The sequence below is a fragment of the Eleginops maclovinus genome, chromosome 20 (genome assembly GCF_036324505.1).
Source record: "Eleginops maclovinus isolate JMC-PN-2008 ecotype Puerto Natales chromosome 20, JC_Emac_rtc_rv5, whole genome shotgun sequence".
NCBI classification, from domain to species: Eukaryota; Metazoa; Chordata; class Actinopteri; order Perciformes; family Eleginopidae; genus Eleginops; species Eleginops maclovinus.
Genome location: NC_086368.1, coordinates 21,124,378 through 21,152,030, shown reverse-complemented (window position 1 = coordinate 21,152,030; position 27,653 = coordinate 21,124,378). Strand labels below are relative to the sequence as shown.

At 40.5% G+C, this 27,653-nt stretch overlaps 1 protein-coding gene across 3 annotated transcripts in view; it reads left to right on the top strand.

The window, feature by feature from the left end:
- Positions 1-1,687: 1,687 nt before the first annotated feature.
- The window catches only part of LOC134882789 (histone deacetylase 7-like), a 39,805-nt gene continuing 13,839 nt past the window's right edge, over positions 1,688-27,653 (top strand). The window contains exons 1-16 of one of the 3 annotated variants that reach the window (XM_063910729.1): positions 1,688-1,881; positions 18,295-18,479; positions 18,897-18,963; positions 19,397-19,511; positions 19,981-20,054; positions 20,956-21,069; positions 21,261-21,358; positions 22,081-22,161; positions 22,529-22,679; positions 24,155-24,399; positions 24,570-24,809; positions 25,226-25,418; positions 25,548-25,681; positions 25,781-25,901; positions 26,002-26,051; positions 27,364-27,471. In XM_063910729.1, coding sequence (XP_063766799.1) covers positions 1,863-1,881; positions 18,295-18,479; positions 18,897-18,963; positions 19,397-19,511; positions 19,981-20,054; positions 20,956-21,069; positions 21,261-21,358; positions 22,081-22,161; positions 22,529-22,679; positions 24,155-24,399; positions 24,570-24,809; positions 25,226-25,418; positions 25,548-25,681; positions 25,781-25,901; positions 26,002-26,051; positions 27,364-27,471 — 1,995 coding nt within the window. In that variant the 5' untranslated portion in view covers positions 1,688-1,862. Of the gene's footprint in view, positions 1,882-7,771; positions 8,141-16,685; positions 16,883-18,294; positions 18,480-18,896; positions 18,964-19,396; positions 19,512-19,980; positions 20,055-20,955; positions 21,070-21,260; positions 21,359-22,080; positions 22,162-22,528; positions 22,680-24,154; positions 24,400-24,569; positions 24,810-25,225; positions 25,419-25,547; positions 25,682-25,780; positions 25,902-26,001; positions 26,052-27,363; positions 27,472-27,653 lie in introns of those variants that run through there. The other 2 variants (XM_063910730.1, XM_063910728.1) reach the window with 2 other exon arrangements.

Below are 27,653 nucleotides of genomic sequence, written 5' to 3'. Positions count from 1 at the left end.
TAAAGAATTTTGGTCCACAGGGGTTTTAAAATGGGTTTATCTACTGCAGATTGTTTCTTTTATGCATAATAAAACCCACATGCTCTCATGACGGCTAAGTTGAAATTCTGGGAAGTTTTTGAAACACGTGACGAAAGCTATTCTTTACATTCAATAAATACTTGTTTGAAGAGGCAGAACATGCTCCCACTGAAGTAATAAAAACAAACATTAATTTGTTGCCTTTAAGTTTTTCTGCACATCACAGTCCTCCTCTCTCCATAACGTTTGTTTGAGGAGAAACTGAAACCGAGGCACGCCAACCTCAGAATCCCTCTCACTTGCCACAAGGGTAAAGGGTCATAACCCCTAAACATGCGCTTCCTTTGGTCAGTATGTTTTCCCAAAGGATGAAGTTACATTTGAACCAGAAAACTAATCCATAGCGCGGTATCGGAGGCAGCCAGACCACACAGCAGTTGAGGTCAGGAGGGTTGTCGACCTCTTTAGCTACATTTCTTTTGGACAGACGGAGGGACGTGCACGGTTAATTGAACTAAACAGGACTAATGTATGTTGGCTTAGCTGCTGTCTGCTGCCTGCTACTGACCTGTTATGTCTGTCTGTGGCATTGTTATGTCGGCTGAAAGGTTTACGGTGGGTCAGATGAAAGATACATGGATTTGATAAGAGCAGAATAAAACATGTGGATGGTATTAAGAGGAGAGAAAAGACATTCAATGACAGAAATGTATTCCAAAGAATTACCATTGCCAAAAACGGGAACAACTATTTAAAACTATTGCAAAATAGATATTTGAAAATTTGACTGATTGGATTGAAAACTCACATTTACTAAAGTTTTTAACTCCGACACAGTGATTAGGTTTTCAGTGTGTTTGTTTGAAATCACTTGTTTTCTGACTGATACGAAGTTGAAAATCTAAGGTCAAAAATACTTTTCTATCACATGTAGTGTGTATCTGAAAATGATTTATCAGCAACTATTTAGATAATCAAATAATTGTTTCAGTCAAAACGTTTTTTAACCAAAACATCCATCCCTCACTGGTTCCAGCTGCTCAAAAATGAGAATGAGCAATCCCACCTGCTTACTTAAAGAAGGAAAAAAAAACAAACACATGATATAACACTTTAGTTTGTCTTCATTTCAACTCACAAAAATATAACACACACGTTTCTAGCTGCATAGCTTGTGTGAATTGGTGCAACTGCTGTAGTGTCAAATCAAAGAAGACAGTGGGAAACATCAATAACAAACCTTTCTTTGTAGATCTGTGTTTGCAGTGTTATTGGTGTGATTTTGAAAAGCCATACTGTATGTGTACCATTGTATATGTGTTTTAACACTCCTAATGCTTGATGCAGCATTCTTTATTTCAGTCCTATGTACTTAAAGCATCCTAAGGCAACACTTCCTGCAATTGTCTTTTAGACACAAGCGACTACACAATCTGTCTTTCTGTCCGACACACAAGATACACACATCCCCCCTCCCTCCATCCCCGGCGCTTCTGGTGCAGGGGCAGCACTGACAAAAAGTAACATGGGGCTGATAGGGCAGAGCAACTGTGTCTCTTCTGAGAGCGAGAATAAGGGGGAGTGATTAAGTGAGAGAGACAGACAGAGAGAGAGAGAGAGAGAGAGAAGGAAAGAGAGTGAGGGCTCACATGAGAGGAAGTGCCAGACAGAAAAGTCAGAGGGTTGAGTCAAGCAGTTGACTGTGACTCTCACTGTCAGTGCACAGCCGGGCTGAAGCACCACTCCCCTGTCAGAGCAGGATCTATCTTCCCCCCGAGCACCGCAGCCTGTCTGACCGCTGCCTCTGTGACTGACTAGACTGTTGACGGACCCCTCTTTGGATGTCAGCACCCCATAACGGTAGGTAATGTTGCAAATTTTCACATAATATATCAACCTGTGAAAAAGTGTTAAGATGTGTGCTGTAAGGACTGTATAGGAAGTTTGGCACCTTGTCTGTATTATATTTTAAAGAGAGGGTTTTAGCTGTTTTTGCAGTATAGCTGTGAAGTTGTGTATATATTTTTGTTGCTTTGGTTCAACCTCACTGTTACTACGACCAGTTGGTCAGTTTTTGTTTGGCTAAGAGATGTTTGGGCTTGTTCAAGTGAAGCTGCTATCCTTTATATTGATATAAACTGCAAATCATGTAGACATATAAAATGTGCATTGTGGTGAGCAACAGCGGGGAAAAAGGAAATAGCTATAGCTCATTTTTGGGGTTTTTATTTGTTTGGTTTGCGAAGTGTCGTTTCTCAGGACGGGGAAGGGGAGAAAATTGGAAACAGACCCACCACCCTGGAGAGCTAGTCTGTCCAGAAAAAGTATTAAAGTGCAAAGAATGAAGAAGACACACAACAACAGTCCCCCACTGTAATACTAAGTTAGACAGATCAAAGAGACGGAAATGAGAAAGAGTATTTGCCCAGAAAAATGCTCTAAAGATACGACAGTGAGAGTTGCTGTCACAACAGCGGTTGTATTCTATGCTTATGCACTGTAAAACAAGTACAGCAACAATTTGAAAAAATGTGCCTGAGTTTTTAAATCTTGCTTGTGCATCCGTACATTTTTCCCCATGGACACATTTTCAATAGAAGTCTGGACAAGCCGTATACATATCATCAGTCCTGCCACATGCTTTACACATTCTTAGTCAAACTTATTATAAAGTAACTTAGAAGTTAGTAGAATCTTCTGTACAGCAGGTTTAGTTCCCCCCCCCACCTTCCTTGTTTTTGTGCTCTCTACATAAATCTTCCTGCATAGGATGAAATGCTGGCCCCAGCCTCTCTCGCCCAAAACACTAAACTTTTGCTCTATTTTTACTCTTGGTGCTGCTCCATTTTTAGAGGCTTGTGTACGTGGTTTGTTGGGCTACAAATTAGACTGTAACTCGTCTGTGTTCTCGCTGAAAAATAATAGGGGAATAATGATAACATTCATGGTTTATTTAGCCTTGTGGTGATGAACTCAGACTTCTGTTTCAGAGTTTTAAACTGAATAAAAGTGGAAGGAGTCCTCCCCATCAAAAATGACATACAATGTTTATGTGTTTTTGAGGAAATCAACCTTCAATCATGATCAACAGCCTTTACCTCAGATTATCTCTTAATCATTTTAACATATTTGCCAATCACAATATGATACCCGAAGGCGTATTTAATTTGATCGAGGGAGAAAAAAGAAACGTCCAACGTGGAAAATCAGTCTCAGCAGCAGAACTGTAAATAATCAGTTGATGAACTTTACGGTCTATATATCTGTCATTGTGATAAATGATCAGACTGAGTTTGTTTGGTTTGTGAAGGTCGAAGGGCAGCAGGTTAAGAGGCCACAGAGCACTGGGAGTGGCCCTCAGGGACGTAACTCTCACTCTGTCAGGGTCACTGAATCACACTGCATCTCACATCGCAGTGTCTAAATCAAGCGAGTGTCGCTTTAGGGCACAGACGGATTAGAAACAATGTTGTGTGTTTCAATGCTGTGACATCAGTGTTGCATACAGTATTAAAGCCTTTCAAAAAGTCTTAATAAATATCTTATTCCAACAATTTTTTCTTTCAAACATTTAAATGATAAAACTTAGAAGCGTACATCAACAACAACTACTTCCAAAAAGATCCATTTAATCAAAACTTAAATCTTAGCTTTCTCTCAAATGTTCTAGCACATTTTCCAAATTGCTTAGGCCAGTACAGTAATCAGCGTGTATAGTAAAATCTTGACGACCCAAAAAAGTTCACCTCTCTGTTCTTAAGACCGTTCTTCATCACAGCAATGGCTGCCACCTGAAGTCAGGTGAGCGCTGTAAAGGAATTAAAAAAGGAACTCGAAATATGTGGTTGACAGTGAGTTCACTTCCTTGTCTTACACCTGAACAAGCAGTTGTTAGTGTTTAGATAACAAACTAAATATGCATGTCATTTATTTGTGTACCACCCCCTTGTGGAAAAGTGCAAGAATTTGCCATTGTGAAGTTGTGAAAAAGCTGTCAAAGCTATTTTGTCGTGGAGGAAGAGATTTATAGTAGCAAAAACAACTATACAGCGATGGAAACCTCTTCTAGCAGGAAGTATAAAGTTAATGTTAATGATATGTTGTGCCTTTTACTACATTCCTTTACATAATCACCCCATGCATTATATATGACACTTTACGTGTTGAAAATGTATAGTTTCTCTCATTAAATGTTTGGATGTTTGAGAAAATAAAAGTTCTCAATATCTAGAGCCCAATAAACAATAGACATTGTAAGGATATTTCAAAATGAGCATTGACTTCACAGCGGTTTAAGTGAAATCGTCACCCCTCAGGTTTTTCAGTTCGACATGTAATTTAGAAATTTGCCACAAACCTTTTCAAAGGGGTACACACTGTTCTCAACTCTTATGTTTTGACCTTTTTCCACACGTGTGCACACAGGAGTGTGAAGGCGTCGTAAAGTAACACTTTCCAGCATCACAGTCAGTTTCCAGAGAAACTAAGCGAGTGCTGAATGCTATGTATCCCCTCTGCGGGTTGACTTTGCTTTGCTGTTTGGAATGGAAAGGCTTTAGAGACCTCGCACCGCAGCGAGCGGCCTCCAGCGCCTTCTCGGTTCAAAGTCACCTCACAGCTGCCAGCAGGAGCTTCGTGTGGCCTACCTGCTCACGTGAAATTGTCTTTTTTATGAAAGTTAAATAACTTCAAAACCACTGTTTTACATGCGTAACGGAGTCTTTTTTCTTTTATGTACACAACAAGGCAATGATCTCTAGATTCATAGTTTGGTTGAATGTCTTTTCTCTTGTAATCCTTCAACTGGGGATTTAAAGCTGCATGAACTGTTTTTTGTCTCCTTTGTGGCGGGAAGGCTGACTACACTGTTGTCCTAAAAATAAAAAAAAATTGATTAGCAAAGATGGGTCTAATTATTAAAAAGTTGATCTTTAGAAACAGATTCCCTGCTTTTCTGCATTCTAGAAAATCAATTGATAATGAAAACAACCATTAGGTGCAGGCCTACAAATCTGTGTCATCAGGTTTATGATCTGCCTCATCAGGGGAGTGCAACAAAACTGATTATAAAAGGAAAGTTGCCGTAAAACCAAAACAAATAAGCTAAACAAAAAGCTTAAGAGATCTACAGATTGAATTGTGGCTGTGTTATGTGTTCCATGTGCATGTCTGAATTTGCTTTCTGTGTGTGTGCATGTAAATAATGCATAGTACAAAACACATTCTTGTATGTGAACCCAAAGCCTCCACCTGATACCAGGAAATGTGTTTGACTGATAACTCTACACATTCCAGGGGTCACAATAATGTACCGTGGCACTTCCGTCATTGGCTCCAATATCACCCACATTAGCCACATTAAACTGTGTAAAGATCAGAGCGAAACAATTACTCTTACATGTGTCGGCTCTGGAGCCGCGCCTGATGTGCATCTTAATTATTCGTGCCCTAGCCTTGTTTCACTCCCTAATCACTTTCTCACTATCTTTTCCCTGACTCCCTCCTTTTTCTTTCACTTTTTTTTGGCAATTTGCCCTGCAACTGCTGCTCCCTCCATCACCGTATTGCCTGACTGCATTCCTCTCATTCCTACTGGCTTCCTGTGACTGGAAGAGGAGTGAGTCGTACTGGCCACAAAACTCCACCTTTGAGTTCTACCCATGTATGCTATATGTGTCTGTTCCATTCTTCACTTTTCTGGCTTTCCATTTTTAAAAATCCCAAAATTGCATCTCTATAAGCGTCTGGTGATACAGCCTGGAGGATGACTTTACCACAACACCTTCCTTGCTTTCACTGAGGGGTCTCTGTCTGAGTCAGTCACACAGATCCAAATGATAACAAGCTGACCGGCAGTAACACTGCGCTAAGGACGCAGAAACTGTGCAGAAATAGTATAATGCAAAGAGAAAAGAAATAGAGCTCCATTGACATCTGAAAATGATATCTTACCATAAACACAAATATTGGTGAGGAATTCATCAGTGAATTGTTAATAAAAACAGTGACCGCTCAGAAGTCCTGTTGTTTAACATTTTGTGCAAAATAACTTTTTTTGTGACAGCTTTTAGTTTCATTGTAAACATTTCTGAACGACTCATTGTGATACGTTCCCATTTTTGTATCAAAATGTCAACAGGGGTGCATTTTATATTCAGATATCAGGCACTTTAAATCTATTTCATTACTTGTTGACAAGATCGACTGATGGTTGTTTATCGCTGGTGAAGTTATTCGCAAAGGCCATAACAAAAGAAGGGAGAAATGAATATTTGAGTATTTCAATTTCTGAAATTGAACCTGTTTAAAATGGAAATGTAACTTAAGCAGTAACAGATACCAAGCTCTCGCTCTAAATCTGCAAATAGAGGAAACTCCGTCCAAGCATGTGCCGTTGAAAATGATCTGCTCTGAAATTCAATTTGCTTTTACGTATCACAAATGATGCAGGACACAGTCAACCGCGTGACAGGGGTTGGACTCTTAAGTCCTGCCAAGAAGAGCACAAGGGAAAAGACATACTGTTGTTGAAATTAAACTCAATTATGTTGACAGCCTTTTTCTAACTCAGGCCATAATTTTCCCCTTAGCTACACAATTTTAACCAAACAACAATATAGTCATTGACCAGGACATGCCTGGGTCACATGAAATAAAAACTGGCTCAGCTTTACTGGTTGATTTTATCTTGATGGATTGAATGATGTAGATAGTGGGTTTGTCCACAAGATGAAAAAACTGTGAGAAACAGTGTGAGGACATGTGAGGATCGGCATCACTGTCTGAATTAAGAGTTGTTGCAGGCATTTCTACATCCCAGATAGAATATAACGTTTTTGTTGACACTGATGTGAAAACTTGCCTTTGGCTTTACAAAGTGTTGGATCCAGAAATAAAGATACTGGGGAAAAAAAGGCAAATTACTTTTTACATGCTCTTAGGCTTTAAGGGCTCTGCAGCACCCTCCTGTATACTTTTTTTGTAAATATGTCTTTTAAAGATGTTGTGTTTCTTGGATTAATTTATATTTCTGGTCCTTTTCCCTTAAAAATATCCTGTCTGATGCCATAAAAGTGTCCTAAATATACACACTACTCAAACATATACTGCTTTTAAAACCCACAGCCAAAAGCAATTCGAAGTAAAACTCAATGTTTCCACCGAAAGTTATTTGCCATAAACAAGAGGGCAGAAGTGATAGGGATAATACAGAAAGTGCTATTTACTTGCTCCTTTTTCGTACTCACTGCCCTTTTGTATGCTCCTCATTATGATTAGTGCTTTAGCTCTTTGTGTTTTTATCCGTGTTCTAAGCAACTTTTACTTTATACACTAGGTCACTTGGGAATTCAGGATCAAAAGTCTACTGCCTTAAATATATCCATAACAACATCGTATTGCATCATATAGGCTTAGTGGAGTAAAACTGCAATGTTTCCCTTTGTAAAGCAATGAACTAGAATTATAAAGTGGCATAAAATGGAGATAGAAGATAAAGATAAAATGTGTAGGCCTTCAGAACAGTAGCCTACTTGAGACTTTAGTAAATGAACCTAGTACACACACACACACACACACACACACACACACACACACACACACACACACACACACACACACACACACACACACACACACACACACACAGCATCCCTCTTACCCAGCTGAGTTCAGCAGATGGAGCCCTCACACAGCAGCACACAGGCGGATGAGAGTGACTCTCAGCTGGTTTATCAACAGTTTCACCTCCGTCGTTCAGTGAGAAGGAGCCAGACAAGTGGGGAGCAGCTTTCGGTGACGGTGCTCAGACTTTAGCTTACATAAATACCGAAGCTTTTTCTGAAGTTTTAGCTTAGGTTTCTGTGTAGCAGCTTTGACAGAGACGCGTGCTAACGGCTAGAAGCAGCGTTTTTTGTTCAACACCGGGCAGCTAAACTGACACTAAAACGAGCAGTTTAGTCAAAAAGCTCCACTAGAACAAGGACAGTCAGTGGGACAACGCTTTTATTTCCTTTTCCTTTTTTTCTTGCTTCTTATTGCTGGCTTAAACCTGGCTGTCAGATTCTCCAGTTTGTCATGAAGTTGGAAATACGTCGCGTTTGAACGTCACCTCGGAACGGTAGGCGATGTTTTACGTTTCTATTTCCTAAAGTGCACCGAGCAGCAAGCAAGAACACCCTTTCTTTTTAAAGCTAATACGTTTATCTAAAAAAAAAACTCGACTGCTAGTTTTCTGCTTCCTTGTGTATCAGACGAGTCTCAGCTCCCTTTTTATTTTTTTTTATCTTACTTGTTGTTTAACTAGTTGTGTGGTTAAAATGTGAACAAGATAAACACCAGCTACCTACCATGCACATTTTAAACCCATGTTATCCTTCTTCTGGCTTGCGTCCAAACTCAACAGGTGTAAAAACCAGAGGTGGAAGAAGTACTAACATCTTGTACTTGAGTAAAAGTAGAAGTACCAGAGTGTAGGAATGATCTGTTATAAGTTAAAGTCCTGCATTCAAAATGTTACTCACGTTAAAGAACAGAAGTATTTGCATCACAATATACTTAAAGGACCAAAAGCACTAATTATGCAGATTTGGCCATTTCAGAATAATGTAGCCTATTATATATTTTGATAATGATTGTTGATGCATCAATGTGTTAGGGTTAGGGTTATGATGCTAGTAAAGTTGCATAGCTTCCTTACTGCATGGTAGCTTGTGAATGTTACTTCAAGTGTAACTAAAGTCCTTTTTTTTAAGAGTTGAATATAATTCAAATCATTGAGTACAGTAATTGAGTAAATGTACTTAGTTATTTACACCACTGCTAAAAGCTCACCTGACTGGGATTTAATTGTGCAGGTAAAACTGTCCTTTTTCACTTGAATAACTGTAGTAGGCGGTTCATAATGATTTCCTTGATAAAAATTTTTTAGTACAGCCAGAATTCAGCCTTAACCAGCTTCATTACCTGCCTGGACCTGTAACTCGATGTGCTAATTATCCTAATCTGACAGGTAGCATGACTATGGTGAAAAATAAACCAAACAATTAGCCTATGTAATTAAGGTATTAAGTCCCCTTTGTGAGTGCCAGTGTAGAATTTCCTATTGGATGTATTTCTGCCCATAACGTCATTGAAAAGTTTGACTCACTCACTACTAGGCAACAAATGTTTGGTTGTTTGATGGATTTTGGGTTCAGGCAGCTGTGTTGTGTGAGTGTGTGTGCTGTATTATGACAGAAGTCGTAAAAATGGTTAGATCCCACCCATGCCCCTTTCAGTCCCCATGAAAACACACACACACACACACACTCTCAGAGGGAAGCCATGCGTGGAATAATGTTCTCATGTGTCCAGGTTCCCTCTCTGGACTGGGTGAGGTCATAGCCTCAGTGTTGCGGGGATACAGTTATATTAGTTTCATGTGGTCCATGCCAAAGGAATCGACACCACTATACTGTCTGCCCCCTTTCTGTTGCCCTTTAGATCTTGTCCTAATTTTTTTTTTCTCTCATCATCTCAGATAACCAGCATTGATCATTATTGCTTTGAATGTCTACCTGTTTGCATGCATGGTTGTCCCAGCAGCATGGAAAATAGTTACTGTATCCAGGCATCTGATCATAATGCTATATGATTAGTGTCTTCTTACATCAAACTGTTTATGACAAAGGCTTTTTAGCTCCACAAGTTGTGACAGCCTCTGGGTTTGGCTTTGTCAAATTCATAAAAGCTGAATGGATGCAGGTTCCAATGACACTTTACAACCATCATCACAGAGGAAAGGCTTCTCTATTTTATTTTTATGTCAACAGGAAGCCTCTATGCTTCTACATTTGGCATGAGGTCCGAGTTATGCTCTGGCCTAACTAGTTATAGTAATTCTTACAATTGCTATCACTCTTGTTCGACATTTGCACTGCGATGTGGTTGTGAGCAGCTGTTCTCATGTCCTGCACTTGAGGTATGCAGCATTGGTTTCACTTTGGTTGGTGGGTAACCCTCCTACAGAAATGAATATATTTAAATACCAAAATATTATAATGTTTAGGTAGAGGCTTTTCTGAGCGTTCAGTTCACTATGTGGTTAACACAGACATTGTAGGGGAGGGGGTTAGAGTTGTTTTGGCTTCTCTAAGGTGTTGACTGAGAAAAAGTGTTGTATTGTTATTGAGTCAGAAAACATTAACTGAACCAGAAACAGGTTTGGAAGTAGGGCTGCAATTTCTTTCATTATCAAGTAATCTGCTAACATTTATTTTGTTTTGTTATTGATGTCGGAAAGTCCAAGGTCATCTGGAATTGTATTTATTACCATAATTGATAGATCTATTTTATTAATAAATGAGTTGTTAGATCTCTAAAATAGTGAAAAACTCCAGATATAATTTCTTAAACCCTAACCTGATGACCTTATTTTTCTTTTTTATGCAAGCAAAATTTCACAAGGTAAGTCTTCAGGTTAATAAATTGAGGTCATCATATATTCAGTGAATTGTTTCATTTGTACTTTGAATGCTGCATGGATGACTAAGATGACCAATGGAGGACTTTTCACCATGAGTGATAATCACTTCCTTTAAAATATATTTGACCAGATGTTCAAGCAGTTTTAAAAGTGGTAGAACAACTTTTATTGACCATCCATTAACCCCAGATAGGCCTTTAAACATCAATTTATAGATACATTTAGCGATCAGGCCATCATCGGTTTATAAGAAAACTGTTGTACACCTACAGCTCCGGAAAAAAGGAAGAGACCACTGCAGCATCATCAGTTTTGTGGTTTTACTATTCATAGGTATGTCTTTGAGTTGAGTTGAGTTTTTTTTTATTGTATTCTATAAACTACTGACAACATTCCTCTGTGTTGGAATTCAACAGACACTGGAAAGGCTGCCATACATGTAAAGATAAAGATTTAAGAAACATTTGGAGTGGTCTCTTATTTTTTTCCAGAGCTGTATGTGCTATAAACGTTCTAGTTGTGAAAATTAATATCTACCTTTTCCCAGGACAGATAACCTTTAAAAGTCTCCAGTGTTTCCCAGTGTGAGCCACAGCGGTGCTCTGACAATAGGGACAGTGTTCTGGGCCGGCCAGAGCCCCAGATCACATTTCCTGTTCCTGATTTAAGATCAACTCAGCTGACTAGTGATACTGCTCCTCAAAAACACAGCAGCAGGACCGCAACTCTGCTTGTGTTATCACGCAAGTGTGTGTGTGTGCGTGAGAAAATGGGGAAAAGATGTAGCGTATTAGGGAAAGTTCAAACAAAGACAGTAACTTCATTAAAATCCATCAGTAAAAGCCGGCTATTACCAGAAGACAGTAACCATATTCTCACTGACGGCAGGGTGGATTTCAAACAAAGAAGCCTTTCTGTGTAGATAGCCTTCTAACCCAGTGTGCAATAACAGATTGTGATACACAGTATACCGCAGACACATGGGCGACTCATAGTAAGGAAGTGAGCATGGGAGCCTGTTCTCTCAGTCAAATCACCTTCATGCTCAGTGTCTGGTTTTTCCAAGTAGAAACCAAATAATCTAGCATTTCTGTGTGTATACGTGTGTGGGTACATAAAGGCCACATTCACTCAGGTAACTTCTGGTATGGCGGGATCATGTAGCAGGGGGGGAGGTGTGTAGGTGGAGATGAAGTGCACAGGTATGAATCAGTTACTTTGCATAATTGATGGCAATTTTAACGTAATAATTTGTCTGAATGAAGCTTTTATTCAGCACCAATGAACCGCGATAGCGCTCCCCTTTATCTTTCAGCACCTGCTAGCGCCAGTGTCTATTTTTTTGGCAGTAACACATTGTGTCTGTTCCCGGCAACCAAGACAGAGCGTTTCAGTCTCATGCCAACCTTATGACAGTTCCCTGGGACACATTTAGCTTTGGTTTCCCCTTCCAACAAAAATGACCCTTTAGAACCCACAGGAGAACAAAAAAGAAAGCATTCAACAATTGTCAGTCTGTTTTGGCTGTGAGAAATCAAGCTGGAGAATCACACTAAAGTGCATGCTAGCCGGCGACCCCTCATCTTTTTCCCTGCGCCGCCTCAGGGACACAACATCAAGAGAAGTCTTATAACTGTCTGACCTCTGACCTTTTGGTGGAAGAGAGTGGCAGGGGCATTACACAACTGTACTGATCATTGATGAGAGGAAAAAACTAAAAGGCTACATGATGAAGGAATCTCATATTTGCTTGTGTGTCGCGATTATCGTGTTGACAGTCAAGTGTAGGAAAGTATGGCTTATTTGTGGCATAATAAGTTGTTACTTCATAAGCCTGGGGGGAAATAAGATGAGTGGTATGCTTTACAGAGTTTATCGCCATCGTTCAAACACATGCTAAACATGTCAAGACATATAGAAGAATATTTGGCATGACTAAGATTTTTGACAAGGATTCTTCACATTTTGTTTCTGAAAATGTGTGAAAGGATCAGTCGATTAATTGATCAGTTTATTATTTTGCAACTATACTGGTTAGCAAACAGTGTTTTGAATGGTAAAAAATCCCAAATATTGAATGTTTCCAGTGTCTTAAATGTTGGAACTTCCTGCTTTAATCTACAATAATCACCATGGGCTCTGGAAAACTCTGGTGGATGGTTTTCATAGGAAAATTATTATCCAACCATTAATCATGAATTTAAAAATGACATTTTGCACATTAATCCATAAAAAAAAAAAGAAAGATACCCATACAAGGTCAATTAAAAAGATAATTGACACAATAGTACATTTAACAGTAAGCACAGTTCAGTCAGACAACTTGCGTGTTTCCTTAATATGTTTATTAGAAACAGTATATAGTTTGTGTTTGGCGTCTAGGCTCGGGCCTCATCACTCCACATGTTAACATAGAACATTGAGTGATGATTAGATAACTATCCCCTGAGCCTACAGATGGAAGCTGGGGAGGAGGCTGGGGTGGCGGTGGGGCAGGCGAGCATCGCCAACGTGAACGCAGCACGTTAGCAGCGTGGAAACAGCATTGTTACTTCAGTGAAGGAATGCAGTGCCATCAGAGTCACCTCTACAGTACACTGCTTCATTAAACTACTACTAGCCTGCATCTTAAGCTGCAGCATTAGCAAGGCTAGCAAGGCTAGGCAGATCCAACAGCTTAAATAGAGCGCCAGATAAGGAGACTGTGTTTGGTTGGTTGCAAGTGTGACGAGGGGCGTTATGTGCGAATGTATCATTGGTACTCGAGTTGACTGCCTGAACTAGCTCACAGGCTTCGCCCCATTTAACAGAAAATAACATAATTTGTATAAATTGAAATTGCAAATACAAGGAACATGTTAAGAGTCAAACATTATAGAAAATGCATATAATAAAACAATTATGTGATGCAATTTCTGTTGTCATATCTGCAACAATATGCCAAGATAAGCCAGTATCACCAGCTCAATCTTAACTTATCATCTATCCACACACCCATTTCCACTAATATATATGAGGCTCCATAATTGACAGGCTCACACGCCCTGCACATACAGAGTGTGTGTGGACAATTGGGAATGCTATTAATACTCTTATAGGCACACACACTCATAAAAACAAGTGGTATGGTGCTATTAATATATTGAGAAACAGCAACGCATCTCAATGTCCTAAAACCCAAGTGCGTGATTACACACAACAACACAACTGTTAACCGACAGGTGACACTAAAAATAAACCAGCATGGTAACATATTCAGAAACTTGCACAATGAACCACAGTGTTCTTTCAAAAGAAACAAATGGACACTATTAATAAATTGGCACCAACACACGCCAGCACCAATGTGCCGTGACACACGGCCTCAACTGTCGCCCAAGCAGATCCTACTTATGCAAACACAAAGACTTGCTGTGTACACTCAAAAGAAACAACTGCAAGCTATTAATACCTTGGCGCGTATAGGATGGACACACATACTAACTCACACTCATATGGATGCACACATACGGAGATTGATACTCCAGCTGCTCGGAAGCAGAGGGACAGAATGTCCCCAACAGCTGTGGATTCTTCTCAACGTAAGGACGGTGGGGGACGCAGGAAAACACTCAGAGATAGGTGGAGGGGTGAAGGTGGCAAGCGTGGGGGAGACGCTGTGATACAGTTGCTATTGTGTGTTTGAGTGGGTGGGTTGTTAATACGGAACTCAGTGTCAGCCTGACAAGTTTTTATACTCAGTTTTTGCAAGTGTGATGTCTTCTAAAAACAATACTAACATTATTTATTTATATTTAACGCATGACATATTCCGTCACTGAACCCTTTCTGTGTTTTTTACCTATTTACCCAGGCATAAATCTCAGGCCTGCTGCCAGTGTTATACAAATAGTAGCTAGCATTTAACCTGATGTGTTACTTCCAGACGTAGCTCCATCCAATTACCACTGTGGAGTTCACGGCAACAATAAACAAAGCACATTTCAGGGCCACAGTGCGGATATAAATACTGGTGTAACTCTCAAGCTGCAGAAATGAAGCCATTCAACCAAAATAGCAGCTTCTGCTTGCCTAAATGAACTGAGAGGATGTTATGGTGCAGACTAACTTTAGAAACAGGAAGTCACTGTTTCTGTGTGTATGTGTGTGTGTGTGTGTGTGTGTGTGTGTGTGTGTGTGTGTGTGTGTGTGTGTGTGTGTGTGTGTGTGTGTGTGTGTGTGTGTGTGTGTGTGTGTGTGTGTGTGTGTGTGTGTGTGTGTGTGTGTGTGTGTGTGTGTGTGTGTGTGTGTGTGTGAGGGCTCCAGTGTGTTACTGCAGAGGCCTACAGAAAGAGGATGATGGTTGTGAAACGAATATGCTATTACAGAAACCAGAAGTTCGTCTCCTGCCTATTTTTAGCACCACAAATGAGAGAGACAGAAGCACAAACACAGATGTTATCTAGATGAAGTTCTCCTTTTTTTTTAAAACGTTACAGATTTCATCATATAAGTAGCATTTCTTATCAGTTTGAAAAGATAAAGCATGCATTTTTAGACCAAAATTGATCAATAGCAGACCATGGAAATCAGTATTGGCTGAAAGACCTCAATCATTGAACTTTTAATTGTGTTAATTGTGAGCTTTAAATGGCCCTTTGGGGTGAGGTCTGAGTACGATTATGGGAAGTAGATTTTTTAAACATTCAGGGTCAGGATTAAATTAACCTTGACTGTTCTTTGAATGCATCATGAGGTGACTTTTGGTTTTCTGCCTGGACATTTAACGAGTCATGCTGCATGTCAGCCTGAAGTCACAGCTTGAGAGTCAGTACAAAAGTCTGCCAAACACATTCGTAACAAAGACTGTAAAGAAGATATAAAACATTTAGCAAACACAAGCAGGGTTCATCTAAAGTTTTGACATTTTTGCCAAAATGCTTAACTTTAACTATTTTTTCAAGGTTAAGATTGAAGTTGAATATATTCTCTAAAAAAATGTTTTGTGGTCTTCTGCACACCACATAACTAATCAAAATATATTGCTTTTGGTGTAGTGGAATTCTTTATTTTGCGATTGTATTCATTATGAAAAATAAGCTGAAATGATAATCTTCAAGAGTCTGGATATCCCTGGTTTAGGTACCCTTAAAAAAGTTTTACAGGCCTGTTAGATACCGTGATGTACGGTTGAAATCAGTCACTCAGACTCAGGGAGGATGTTTAGGCTCACATTGTTTTTAGTTAGAAGAAGTCAGCTGAGTGTGTTTGCTGCAGCCTGGTCTTAGCTGTATTTCAAGGTAAAAATATACCGCAGGTGTTTTTCTGTATGATGAGAAGAAAGGCTTCCTGATCATTTCCTTTCTCTCAGGGGAGCTGACTTGTTTGGTAATCATTCAGGTGCAAGTCTATATGTGTGTGTGTGTGTGTGTGTGTGTGTGTGTGTGTGTGTGTGTGTGTGTGTGTGTGTGTGTGTGTGTGTGTGTGTGTGTGTGTGTGTGTGTGTGTGTGTGTGTGTGTGTGTGTGTGTGTGTGTGTGTGTGTGTGTGTGTGTGTGTGTGTGTGTGTGTGTGTGTGTGTGTGTGTGAGAATTTGTGCAGATTATTTCAGTCCCCACCACCACCAACACCACAGTTCCTCTGCTCCAGCGACTGATTTCCTTTGAAAACACACAGGCATGCTTCTATTTAATACCCATGTTTCTGCTGCAACAGGTATTTCCTGTTGAACGTTTTTTTAAAATGACAGTAAAAAAAAAGCCTTCAAAGCCTAAAAACGGGCTCTGTCAACATCAATCCTGACATAAGATGGCACGGACATGAAACAGGTGTTAGACAGGTTCAAATATTTCAGATGTTAAGTTATGTCTGAGAGGTAATGGCTTCCTTGAGTTGCAAGGTAAGATTCCAGTGAGGTAAGAACAGGCTCATCTCCCTGGGATGTCCCGTCTTTTAGTATGAGCTGTACACAAAATATTGCATCAAGGTGTTATCATAAACCTTATTTCTGTTTTACATACATGAAAGAAACAGCATGAAAAAACATCACTGTTCCCATAACAGATACTGTTGTTATTATGAACCATGGATTTGGATATCAGGCAGGACAACAGACCTGAAACCACTTTGTATAAACTGTGCGATTTTATCTTGTTCTGTAAATAGTCCGAGCCTTATTAACTCTCCACTTGTCTTGTCATGTTCTTCTGTGTGTAAGTCTCACTTGGCCTGCCATATTAAGAGTGTGGGAGTGTTTGCTTCTTAAGAGAAATTCTGACTACGTAAAACGCCTCGACAGGAATACTTCTCCCTTGGAGACAGTCTTGCTGTTGGAGATGAGGGCCAAATAACGCTGCCTGGGTCTGTTAGGACTTTCTGCTTGGCTCCTGCCCGATGGAAGTTTTGCACGTAACAGCAGGTTTGTTTAGAGATGCTTTTTGATCTGAGCTGCTAAAATCTGATTTTGTTGGCTCTTATGGAAGTGTTTTTTTAATTGCAAGATCCTAATTCTAGTAGCAAATATATGTGGCAACTCTGGACCTACTTCCCTTATCTTTGTTAATTTAGTATTTTGACTCTTTTCAGTGACTTATCAGTGTAGTTGGTTTGATATTGTAATCTTCTATTTGTTAACTCCCCTAAATAAATAAATGAATAACGGCAACACAAGTGTGTTATTCTCAGATACTGCGCTATGAAAGGTGCTGGTTTTATTGTTTCTCTGTAGCATTGTTGTAAGTCAGCAGGGTGTGCCAGTAAGGTAGTGTCCAGTTCCATGTAATATCTGATAACTGTTGAGTAATATTTTGGGTTTTAGTAATTCAGGCATACAGACTTAGTACATTTCCATATCCTTCCCTCCCTCCTACTGTCCCACGACCCCAGAGGGAGCTAGGTGTCTCATTCCTTACTGTATGTGTCTCCAGCTTTTGTATTGGTACCATAACATTACTCATCATGTCAATTTGTTTCGGGTGTCAGACGGGTTGACATGTGAAAAGAGAATCTGTGAGCTTTTGTCTTGGTTGTTTTGGTGCATCAGAAAATGCAGATTAAAATGTAAAGCTGCTGCTGTTATGTAGGTCATACCACCTGGCCCATGCATGCGACAGTAAGGTTAAAAGTAAGGTTGCTCTGCGGGCTCTGGATTGCCTAAATAGATCAAAACCTTTTTTGCACTCCCCTGCACCTATAAAAAGACATCTGTCTTTCGTTAGGGCACTGAAGCTCGCTTCAATTGTCTCACTCGGGCTAAACTTAGCTTTTTATTTCTTTCATTTTAGTAAAACATGGAAGGAGATGACAGATTTATATACCTGACCCAAATGCCTTGACCACACAATGTTCAAACCCAACTCCCCACCCTGTTTCCCTCATTCTTTCTTTCTTCTCTTTTTCTTTCTTTTGTGCCCCTCCAACCCCAACACACACAAACACCCTTCTCTTTGGCTTTTCTGAATGCAGCGCTGGACAATGGCCAGTTCACTTGAGGCAGGAAGACTTGAATGAAATGAAATATGACTGGTGAATGTGCACAGTTCAAGTACACATCTGGGCATACACGTATGCCAAATAAACTGAGTGCACTCATGATGGTGTTTATCCAGAGAACAAACTGTGAATGGCACTCACATTGTTCTTGGATTTGTTTTGTGAATATCTGTTGTTTTGCTTCCCTTTGTGAATATCACATCCAAGATATTTGTGCTACTTACTTAGGAAAGAGACAGATAATCTACCGTACATCCCACATTGGCACCCATAAGCATGTAAAGTATGGCCCCTTACTAAAATGTATATCTTCTGTTCTGTCTTTCTCTCCTTCTGCAGTGGATGTGATCAGCAACCGGGTTTCTTTCTTTTCCATACATGGGGAGCTGCCCATGGACCTCAGTGTGACCCAGAGGTTGTTACATCCAGGCTTAGATTCGGCCATGCTGGCCCCCCACCCTCCCTTTTTCCGGGGACCCCTCACCTCTCAGCACTGCTCCCAGTTTTCCCAGCAGCACTTGCAGGTGAGTCCTGAGCCAGTGTAGTTGGACGGTTACAGTGGCGCGCTTTAGCTGCACAAATCATAACCAGTAGCGGTGTGAATATACGGCTAAAAATCTACAAATTAGGGTTATTTATCCTCCCAGTTTTTGGACTTATTTTTCCAGTCTTTACACAGGCTGATGAATGCTCAGCAGAAATGAGTAAGAAGCAGGGCAGGTTAGTGTACACATAACCTCTTCTCAGCATTAGGTTCTGAATGATTATGATCATGGATGTACACCTCTAGTGCTACATTTCTATATTTTATCACAAAGTTATTTGCAAATCTGAAGCACAGTGTTTTTTGACATTGCGACACCAGCAATGTTTGTCTCTTTTAGTGCATGTAGATTCTACAAAACTATAGCGGTCAGAATTAACATGTATTTTTTTCGTAGTATAACATGGAGTCGGAGAAAAGAGAAGAGCTACAACAGCTGACACAAAAGAATAAAAATGAACACAGTGAGTATGACATACAGTATAATGTGTTTCTTCTTACTGTAATGGGCTTTCATAGGTTCTCTGTAAGACCTTTTGGCTGTTGGAGTGCTCTTCATCTGAGTCATAGCACACACTGTATGTTTCAGTGAAAAAAAAGGGGATTTCCAACAGCGCTGTGATGTATTCTCAGATTCCAAGGAAATTTGTACTCATATCAAACCAAAAAGTCAAACAAACACGTTTCTTTCAGGAAACACTTTGTGCTGTTTTTAGTTTCAACCATTTAGAGGAAATGAAGCAAGCTTACAAATATACTGGATCCCACTATATAAGTCTACTGACTTAGTTTTGACCCAAAATAATATTTATAGTGCTTTTCTCCAGGAAGAAAAAGGCAGTTTTACATCAGCAGCTGCATTGTTTTTTTTCTGATGAAGTGACTGTTTGCTTATAGGTGCTGTGGCCAGTCCTCTGGTCAAACAGAAACTTCGGGAACACATCATTATGAAGAACCATCCCTCCCATGACAGGCTCACCCCCAACCACAGCAGTCCTTCCCCAGGGTACAGGTGAGAGACAACAACAGACAAACACATCAATGATTTTTTAACGTTGAACTGAGACTGTGCAACTGCAAACACCTCATGAATTTTGCAAAAACTACGACTGTGGCATTTTTAAAAAATGGCCTCTTCATTTGATGAAAGTAATACAACAACATTAAAGCATAAAGTAAAACAATAATTTATTAAACCACACTGATGAAGTACTTCACCTCAATAAAAGTCTACATTTAAAACCTTGGTTATGTAAAAGTATTGTTATAAAAATGTACAATTACAATGCTCAGTGTACAGTAAAAGCTTCCTGAGTAGTATAATATACAGCAATGCATAATATTTATAAGTTCATCACATCTTTGAAGCTTTCTTGCTGTCCTCTGAGATCTCTCAAAACCTTTACATGAATTTCTCTTTGTAACAATGCATTTCCATGTGTTCACGAGTGAGTTTTTACAGTATTGTTTTGAATACCTAGGCTCCCTGACATGTCCCCAAAGTCTCAGCCTACAGTGTGTGATCAGCGCAAAGACCTCGCCCTGCGCAGGACAGGTGAGACACCTCTGCTTGTTTGAGTCTGTGATGAGGGTTCCCGCCCTGCCATGAAGGTCACTGGTGATTTTCCACTTCAGGTCTGAACCGTGTAATATGAGTTAGATTCAAAGTCATCCGACTGCATAGCTCTGTGGGAAACATTGCTCAGCACAATTCTTCTCAGTGTTGTCAGCAAACTGTCATTATGTTACATATTCTGCACGAAAGAAAGAAAAAAATGAATGTGCACAAGAGTGCCCTTTCCAGTGAGACGTAGGAAACTCATTAAGCACCAGGCCTGCAGGGCCAGAGAGAGAACGAACACTCATAAAAATGACAACGAGACAAAAAGACCAACGCAGTTACATAACTCTAAAGAAGGTATTTGTAAAATGAACCGCGTGAGAGTCCCGAATCCGTCTCCCTCATCCTGTGAATGAGAGTGGGAGTGGTTTCGTCTTACTGTACATCGCTGCAAGTACACACACATTTATTGTTTGCGTTGGCCTTAGAACTCTTAGGTGCCCCCCCACATACACACACCCTCCAGTGCTTTTTTTGGCAATGTGACAACACAAAGCTATCTTTTATGTGCTCTGAGACGGCCACTGATTGATTGTTTTGTTTGAGCGTGCTGGAGCCTGACCAATGTAAACATGGGACCTTTTTTTTTGCTATTGACCAGGGCTGAGGTATTTGCTTGGTTCAGCTGTGCTACAGATTCCTTTGACTTAGTTTTGTTATGGATATTGAGTGGGTCCTTATAGTATGTGAATTACTGAGTGAAAGCATGATAAGAATGTACAGTTTGGCATCAGTCAGTTTATCATTCATTTCTGTGAGCTTCCTTTTCATGTAATAACTAATAATATCTTCCTCACATATTGATTTGTGTATACATGTGTGTGTGTGTGTGCAGTCTCTGAGCCCACCTTGAAGTGGAAGTTGAAGAAGCTCATCAGTACAAGGCCGAACCCGCTGCAGCGCAAGATCAGTGCCCCTCCCGACGTCAAGCACAGGACGGAAAATCTGGGTACAGTATCTTCATTTTTATCTGGAACACTCATAATCTATTATTTTATTTATAATAAGTGTGTGCTGCTTTGATATCCCATTTCTATATCTGTTGTTTTGTCACTGTGATTTCAACACATACTGCTACTGACGCAGATCACTGTATCGGCTATGCTTAGTTGATGGGCGTGTTTCATTTCTGTCACGCAGACTCCTCCACCAGCAGCAGCAGCAACCCAGCATCAGGGTGCAGCTCTCCCAATGACAGCCTCCATTCAGATAACGGGCACCTCCCGCTGGCTCATGAGGTAAGCGTTGTTTGATATTTATTTATAGCAGACTCTCTTAACCGCATTTACATATAAGGAGTGATTAGGGATCGTCGTTCTGTTCAAGAATACTTTACCACAATAAGCGAAAGGTAAACGAGGCCCGGTTCCAGTTGAGGAGCGGTTCCAAATTGTTTTATCCATCTGGGGTTATCAAATCCTCTTTCTGATCGCAGTTGACAAAAAACTCATGTCTTCAAACTCTGCTGGAAAGTCATTTTGGAGATGAGGAAACGGTCCAAAGGGTGGCTTCCTTTTTTTGAAGAAAGATGACAACCGAATGGCAGGAAAGGAAAGATGACAGCACTATGTTGAGCATACATTTTTTTCCACAGAGAAAATGATACGTGATTAATAGGGTAATATTAAAGAATACAATAAGAGAAATTGATGGGTGTCATTTAAAACAAAATCAATTTCCACTGCTAAACATTATACAAGGGACATTTCTCAACCAGATGCATTCAGTTACTGTAAAAAACAATGGGATTTCACCCCTGCTCTTTAAGGACAACGACCAGCAGTTTAATATTAATTAGGGTGTAATGCAGGACAGTAAGGTTGTCCAATGCTTTAAACAGGGATATATGAGAAGGCCAGATGGCCTATTGTACAAGTACATGTTACCTGATAAAGATGTCAATTTTGTTATGTGTTTGGATGTTTCTTGATCCTGTATAATGAATATTTCTCTCATTCAGGCACAGAGGTTGCTGGCCCATTTCACTTTGCCTTCCAACTCCACTGCCATGCCCAACATCACTGCTGGACTTCCTGCGCAGGTGAGCAATGATACCTTCAAGAACAAATATATTAAGTGCTGCAATTTCACAACCCAAAAATATGTACAAATCACAGCAATACACCTTCATGCCGTGTAAGACTGTATGTTTAAAATAGTGCCTGCTCACTAAAATATTTATAGAACTTTTGGTGTATTCAAGCTTTCACTTCCCTCTCTATCTCTGTGGTGCTTTCATATCTAGTGAATGAGTCATGTGGTGCTTTTCTCACTTGATGAAAATGTTCACATGACCATCAAGACCCTTATTTTCTAAGCTGCAACAATGAAAAGGGCTTTCCTTTTTCCTTGTGACCTCTCCCGGGGTTTCCTACCATCATGTCTCCTCTCCTCCCCTCTCTCCCCAGGCTGACAAGCGAGTAGCCCGGCCGTCGGCACTATCATCTCTGCATCAGGTCTACCTGCCTCTGGAAGGAAGCAATTCAGCCCTGGCTCAGCACCTGCAGCCTGTGCTCATACTGGATCCACACACGGGACTGGTGCACCCCCAACTTGTGTGTGAGTTGTACAGCTGAAAATGCGAGGCACAGTGAAAAGGGTTGAAGTAAAAACCCAAAAGGGCTTGTATACATGCCAACTTTGATGGAAGAGCAGACATTTCTTCCGTCACATTAATTTAAAAACTCGTAGAGACGATTTATTGATTTGGCTATCATTTCCCCGCACATGTACAAACAGAGCAATTTGTAAATGCTTTACAGTCTTATTCATTAGAACTATTCTACAAATCCACAAGCATATACACACAGTACTTGACCATAATAATTCCAGCACGATCATCCAGTAAAACTAACTGGCACCACCACTAAAAGGGTGGTGCCTCTTTTTGGGGTGTGGCATCCAAAAAAACCTGCTAGGATTTGAGGTCTTCTGTTCGAAGGCATGCTAAAAGATGTCCCAACAGCGTTTTTCATGGACGTCCTCCTTGAGTTCAGGGAGGAACCTGTTGCTCTGACTGCTGATATTTGGCAAATGTTTGATTGATGGTTTGTTCTAGAAGAAAACATGCATGCGCTGAATTCCTAGTGGTATAGAGAATGAAGCAGATTATATTGAATGAATATTTATTCACTTTGCAGACACTTTAGTCCAAAGTGATATAAAAATAAGCTTCAATCTAAGCCACAGTAGATCAAAGAGATCATTATCAAATCCCTTTACCTTGCTGTTGATGGTTTACATGTCCAGTGCATCCTTTGGGTGACCCGATACACGACACATGCAAGTATTTTGTGGATGAACACAGAATTCTTGCACAGACTTCATTACTGAAGCATCCTTCAAAAAAGACAGAAGTGGATTTCAAAGCGGGATGAAATTAAAGATTTTTTGTTAATAAGTGATTAAAAAATATATAAGGAATATATTTACATCACATGTCACTTGTTAGATGCTTTTTTCCAAAGGGACTAACATACACTCAGTAAATGAAGTAATATTTATGTTGATATCTTAAACTGCTATGTGTTTCTATAAGAACAGCATTATCTAATGTATGTACCCATATTCTGTTGCTGTTTCATCTTTTCTTCTTCTTTGAAAGCTTATAAAGGCTTCGATTATAAACATTAAAATCACTAATTATTTACCTTTTTGACAGCAAACATTTGAACTTGTTTCAGCAGGAAGTGCACAGGTGTAATTAATACAGTCTATAACTCCTTTATGTCTGTAAGGTCTGCATGTTCAGGGTCCTGGTGTTAAATAAGTCAAACTGTGTGATGTGAAAAAAGTGCATGCACTTTAAATGAGAAAGTTTAGCAATATTGAATTGATGTTATGGATTTATTTTTTGCCAAAATATTTTAAAAATAAACAGAACAAGGGCGCCCTCTACTGGCGCTTGACATAAATGCAGTTTCACAAAGAAACAGAAAGAATAAATTCAAACCTCCATCCCTCCTCTTCTTCCGTCTGCCAGCCTCTTTGTTTTCCATCTGATCACCTGCTGCTCTCTCTTCTCCTCCCTGCAGTTCATGGTTTGAGCTCCATTGCTCTGCAGCCGCAGCAGCAGCCTCACCTGTCCTCCCCCACCAGGAGGGAGGGTGTAGCTCCCTTCCACAAACCCCTGAAGCGAACACACTCAGAGCCTTCGCCCTACAGCCACTCACCCCTCACGCCGCATGCCAGCCGTCACTCACAAATCCAGCACTCGCTGAATCTGCAATACCACAAGAGCGGGCTAGAGAGGTTCAAGCAGAACGCACACCTGAGCAAGGTGAGGGGAGGCAGGCGTGCATGTTGCGTACAAATAAACAACGCCTTTTTTGTATTTGACTATAAACAGAAATCATTTGTTATTATCAGTTGTTGATACAAATGCATGTTAAAGAGAACAATTGAAACATTCAGACTTAGTAACACTATAAAACCTTTACCCCACATTAGCTGTTCCAGGCTGAGAAGCCTCGCCTGGAACAGATCCTCTCAGTGGACATGGACCAGGAGGAGATCGGATCAGGATCAGGTTCGGGCCCCGGGTCCATCTGTGATTCAGAACCGGGTTCCATGTGTGAGGACAGCTACCGCAGGAGACAGAGCACTGCCAGCACCGACTCTGTTTACGACACAGAGTCCACCACCTCCTCACGGGACAGCTTGATCGAGCCCTCACACTCACACAGTCAGGTATGGATATAAAATCACATGGAGGTGTGTGTGTGTGTGTGTGGGGGGGGGGGGGTTTGACTTTACTTTTAAAGGAAAAGATAAGCATGCATTATGTATTGCTTTGACTTATTTGCTAGAAAAAAGTTTTAAATCTATCTGCATCCATAGTGCTTATATAGAATGTTTGAACAACAGAGGGCGCTGTGGCTTTATTTATACAAGCGGGAAAGAGGGAGCGTTACAGTACAGTCAGAAAGCTTGCTTATGCTGTATTTTCCTTATCAGCCGCTTGTTCTAGAGAGGAAGTATTAAATTGACAAAACAATCAGTACTTGCAGCATACTGGAGGGAGGCATTCAATGCTCACGATTTCTCCAGTTACTTCAGACCATGCGCTACTGCTGATGTTCAACTCTCATTCCCTTCACCCACAGAGGCAGGTGATCCTCAGATCAGGTCTCCTGCAGGACTGCCAAAGTGGGCCTACATTAATTTGGCCACACCAGCCGCTGGGTCGGACCCAGTCCTCCCCACCCTACACCTCTCTGCCTCCACATCCACACACAACCATACCTTCCCTGTCCCTGTCCAGCCCTGGTGCAGAAGGCCAGCTCCGTTTCACCACAGGTGAGAAGGGCTTTCCTCACTTCCTCAAGACAAATTTATGTCCAAATCGTGTATGATTAAAACAATAATACTGAAGATTTATTTTGTTAAATGTTTGTTTGTGTGTCCTGTGTGTCTGTGTGTGTCCAGGTCTGGTTTATGACCCTCAGATGCAGAAGCACCAGTGTACCTGTGGGGACAACAGTCACCACCCTGAGCATGCTGGGAGGGTCCAGAGCATCTGGTCCAGACTAAATGAAACAGGTCTCAGGAGCCAGTGTGAGGTATGACACAAATGAACACACACTACACATACTAGCAGATCCATACCCCAAGAGTCAGTATTATGAGCAGTTTATTTATTTGTTTTTGTGTGTCTGTAGCGCATTCCCAGTAGGAAGGCCACTCTAGAGGAACTGCAGTCAGTCCATTCAGAGAAACATGTTCTTCTGTTCGGCACCAACCCCCTCAACCGTCTCAAGCTGGACAACCGTAAACTGGCAGGTAAAATGAGTATTTAAAATGAAAAAATAATTATGCTCTAATAATAATAATAATAATAATATAAACATCCATGAATGACACAAATATTCTTCTTCTGCAGGAATCTTATCTGAACGGATTTTTGTGAGGCTGCCATGTGGAGGAGTCGGGGTGAGTGCCACGCACACACCATACAAACACACACACACACATGCACTCACTCACACACACACACACACACACACACACACACACACACACACACACACACACACACACACACACACACACACACACACACACACACACACACACACACACATTGTTACCCCTTTTAAAAGTACAGGTCCTGTGGGAATCTTTCCACTTATCAAATTGAGTACAGCAAACATTACATGGCTGATTATGCCTCATTACACAATTAAACTAATAATAGTACAAATTGCTAATGCTATTGTTTTTGGCTAAGACACCTTTGAAACCAAATATCAAATCAAAGGCTGTACAAAGGTGAGATAGGGAAAAGGAAGAAAAGAGGGTTTGCATAGAGACTGTAGCTTGGAGGGGTGCGTGACAGTGAAGCTAGACTTTATTTAGAGGGAATAGGTGGGGGCAAACGGGGAAGGTGAATACAGAAAAGAATAAATAAGTTACGGTTGGAGAACAGAATGTATTAAATGTAAACGACCAAGGTATAATAAAGGAGACATAAAAGACCTAAAATGCCTGATGATCGCGACACAGATAAAACTGCCCAGGAAAATCTGTTGAGAAGAGGCAGATAAGAGAGAAGGAGAGGAGAGTAAGGAGGAGAAGGAGGGGGCTGGGTGTTAGTTGATAAGACGACTGATCTGCCTGGATTTCCGGACCTTGGCTGCTCTGGTGAAGAGGGGTGATTGGAACAAGATGGCAAAGTCTGTGATAAAAGAAATTCCTCTGATTTCATTGTTCCACCACAGCACACCACCATAGTGACTTTTTAAACATGGAGTAACACAACACGGGGCTCATAGAATAACAAAGAGAGCGTTGATGTGGGAAAAAATAAGACTCTTTACAATTGTTAGCATCCACACAAGGAATAGAAGAAGGTCTGCTGGAATATATTTCATTGTTTTCAATACATTACAAGAATAGAATGCAATAAAATAATGATTATTCATGTCAGAGATTATTTCAAAATAAAGGAAGTGCGTTTAAACATACATTTCGGTACATGTGTGTTTAAATTTGATGGATCATCATAAACCAAACTACAAGTTGACTCATCAGCCGACAGCAGCTGGCCTTAAGGAAATGTGGTTAAACCTGCTGAATGGCATTTTTAAGTGTCACTCTGTTGGACAAATCTGCAAGCTGGTCTGACTGCATCTCAGGAATTCTTGTTCTTGAGTGCAGTTTTGATGAATATTAAAATGTCTTCATCTGAGGCTGACTGTTGACCGGTTTTACGTGTCTCGTCCCTTTTTTTTTATACTCACAGGTTGACATCGATACAGTGTGGAACGAGCTTCACACGTGGGTAGCTTCCCGTATTGCTGCAGGATGTGTCACCGACCTGGCACTGAAGGTGGCACAAAGAGAGCTGAAGGTGTGTCTCTGTTACCAAATGCCTCATCAGCAACACCATGTGTATGTTAATATCAGGTTGCAACAGGTTGTGGGGTAAACTACCATTAAATAAAGACATTGCTTTAGTAAACCTTAGGTGTTGGACATGAACATAGTAGTACAGCATCTATTTGGCCAGGTGCTTGAAGATGTGAACTGTGT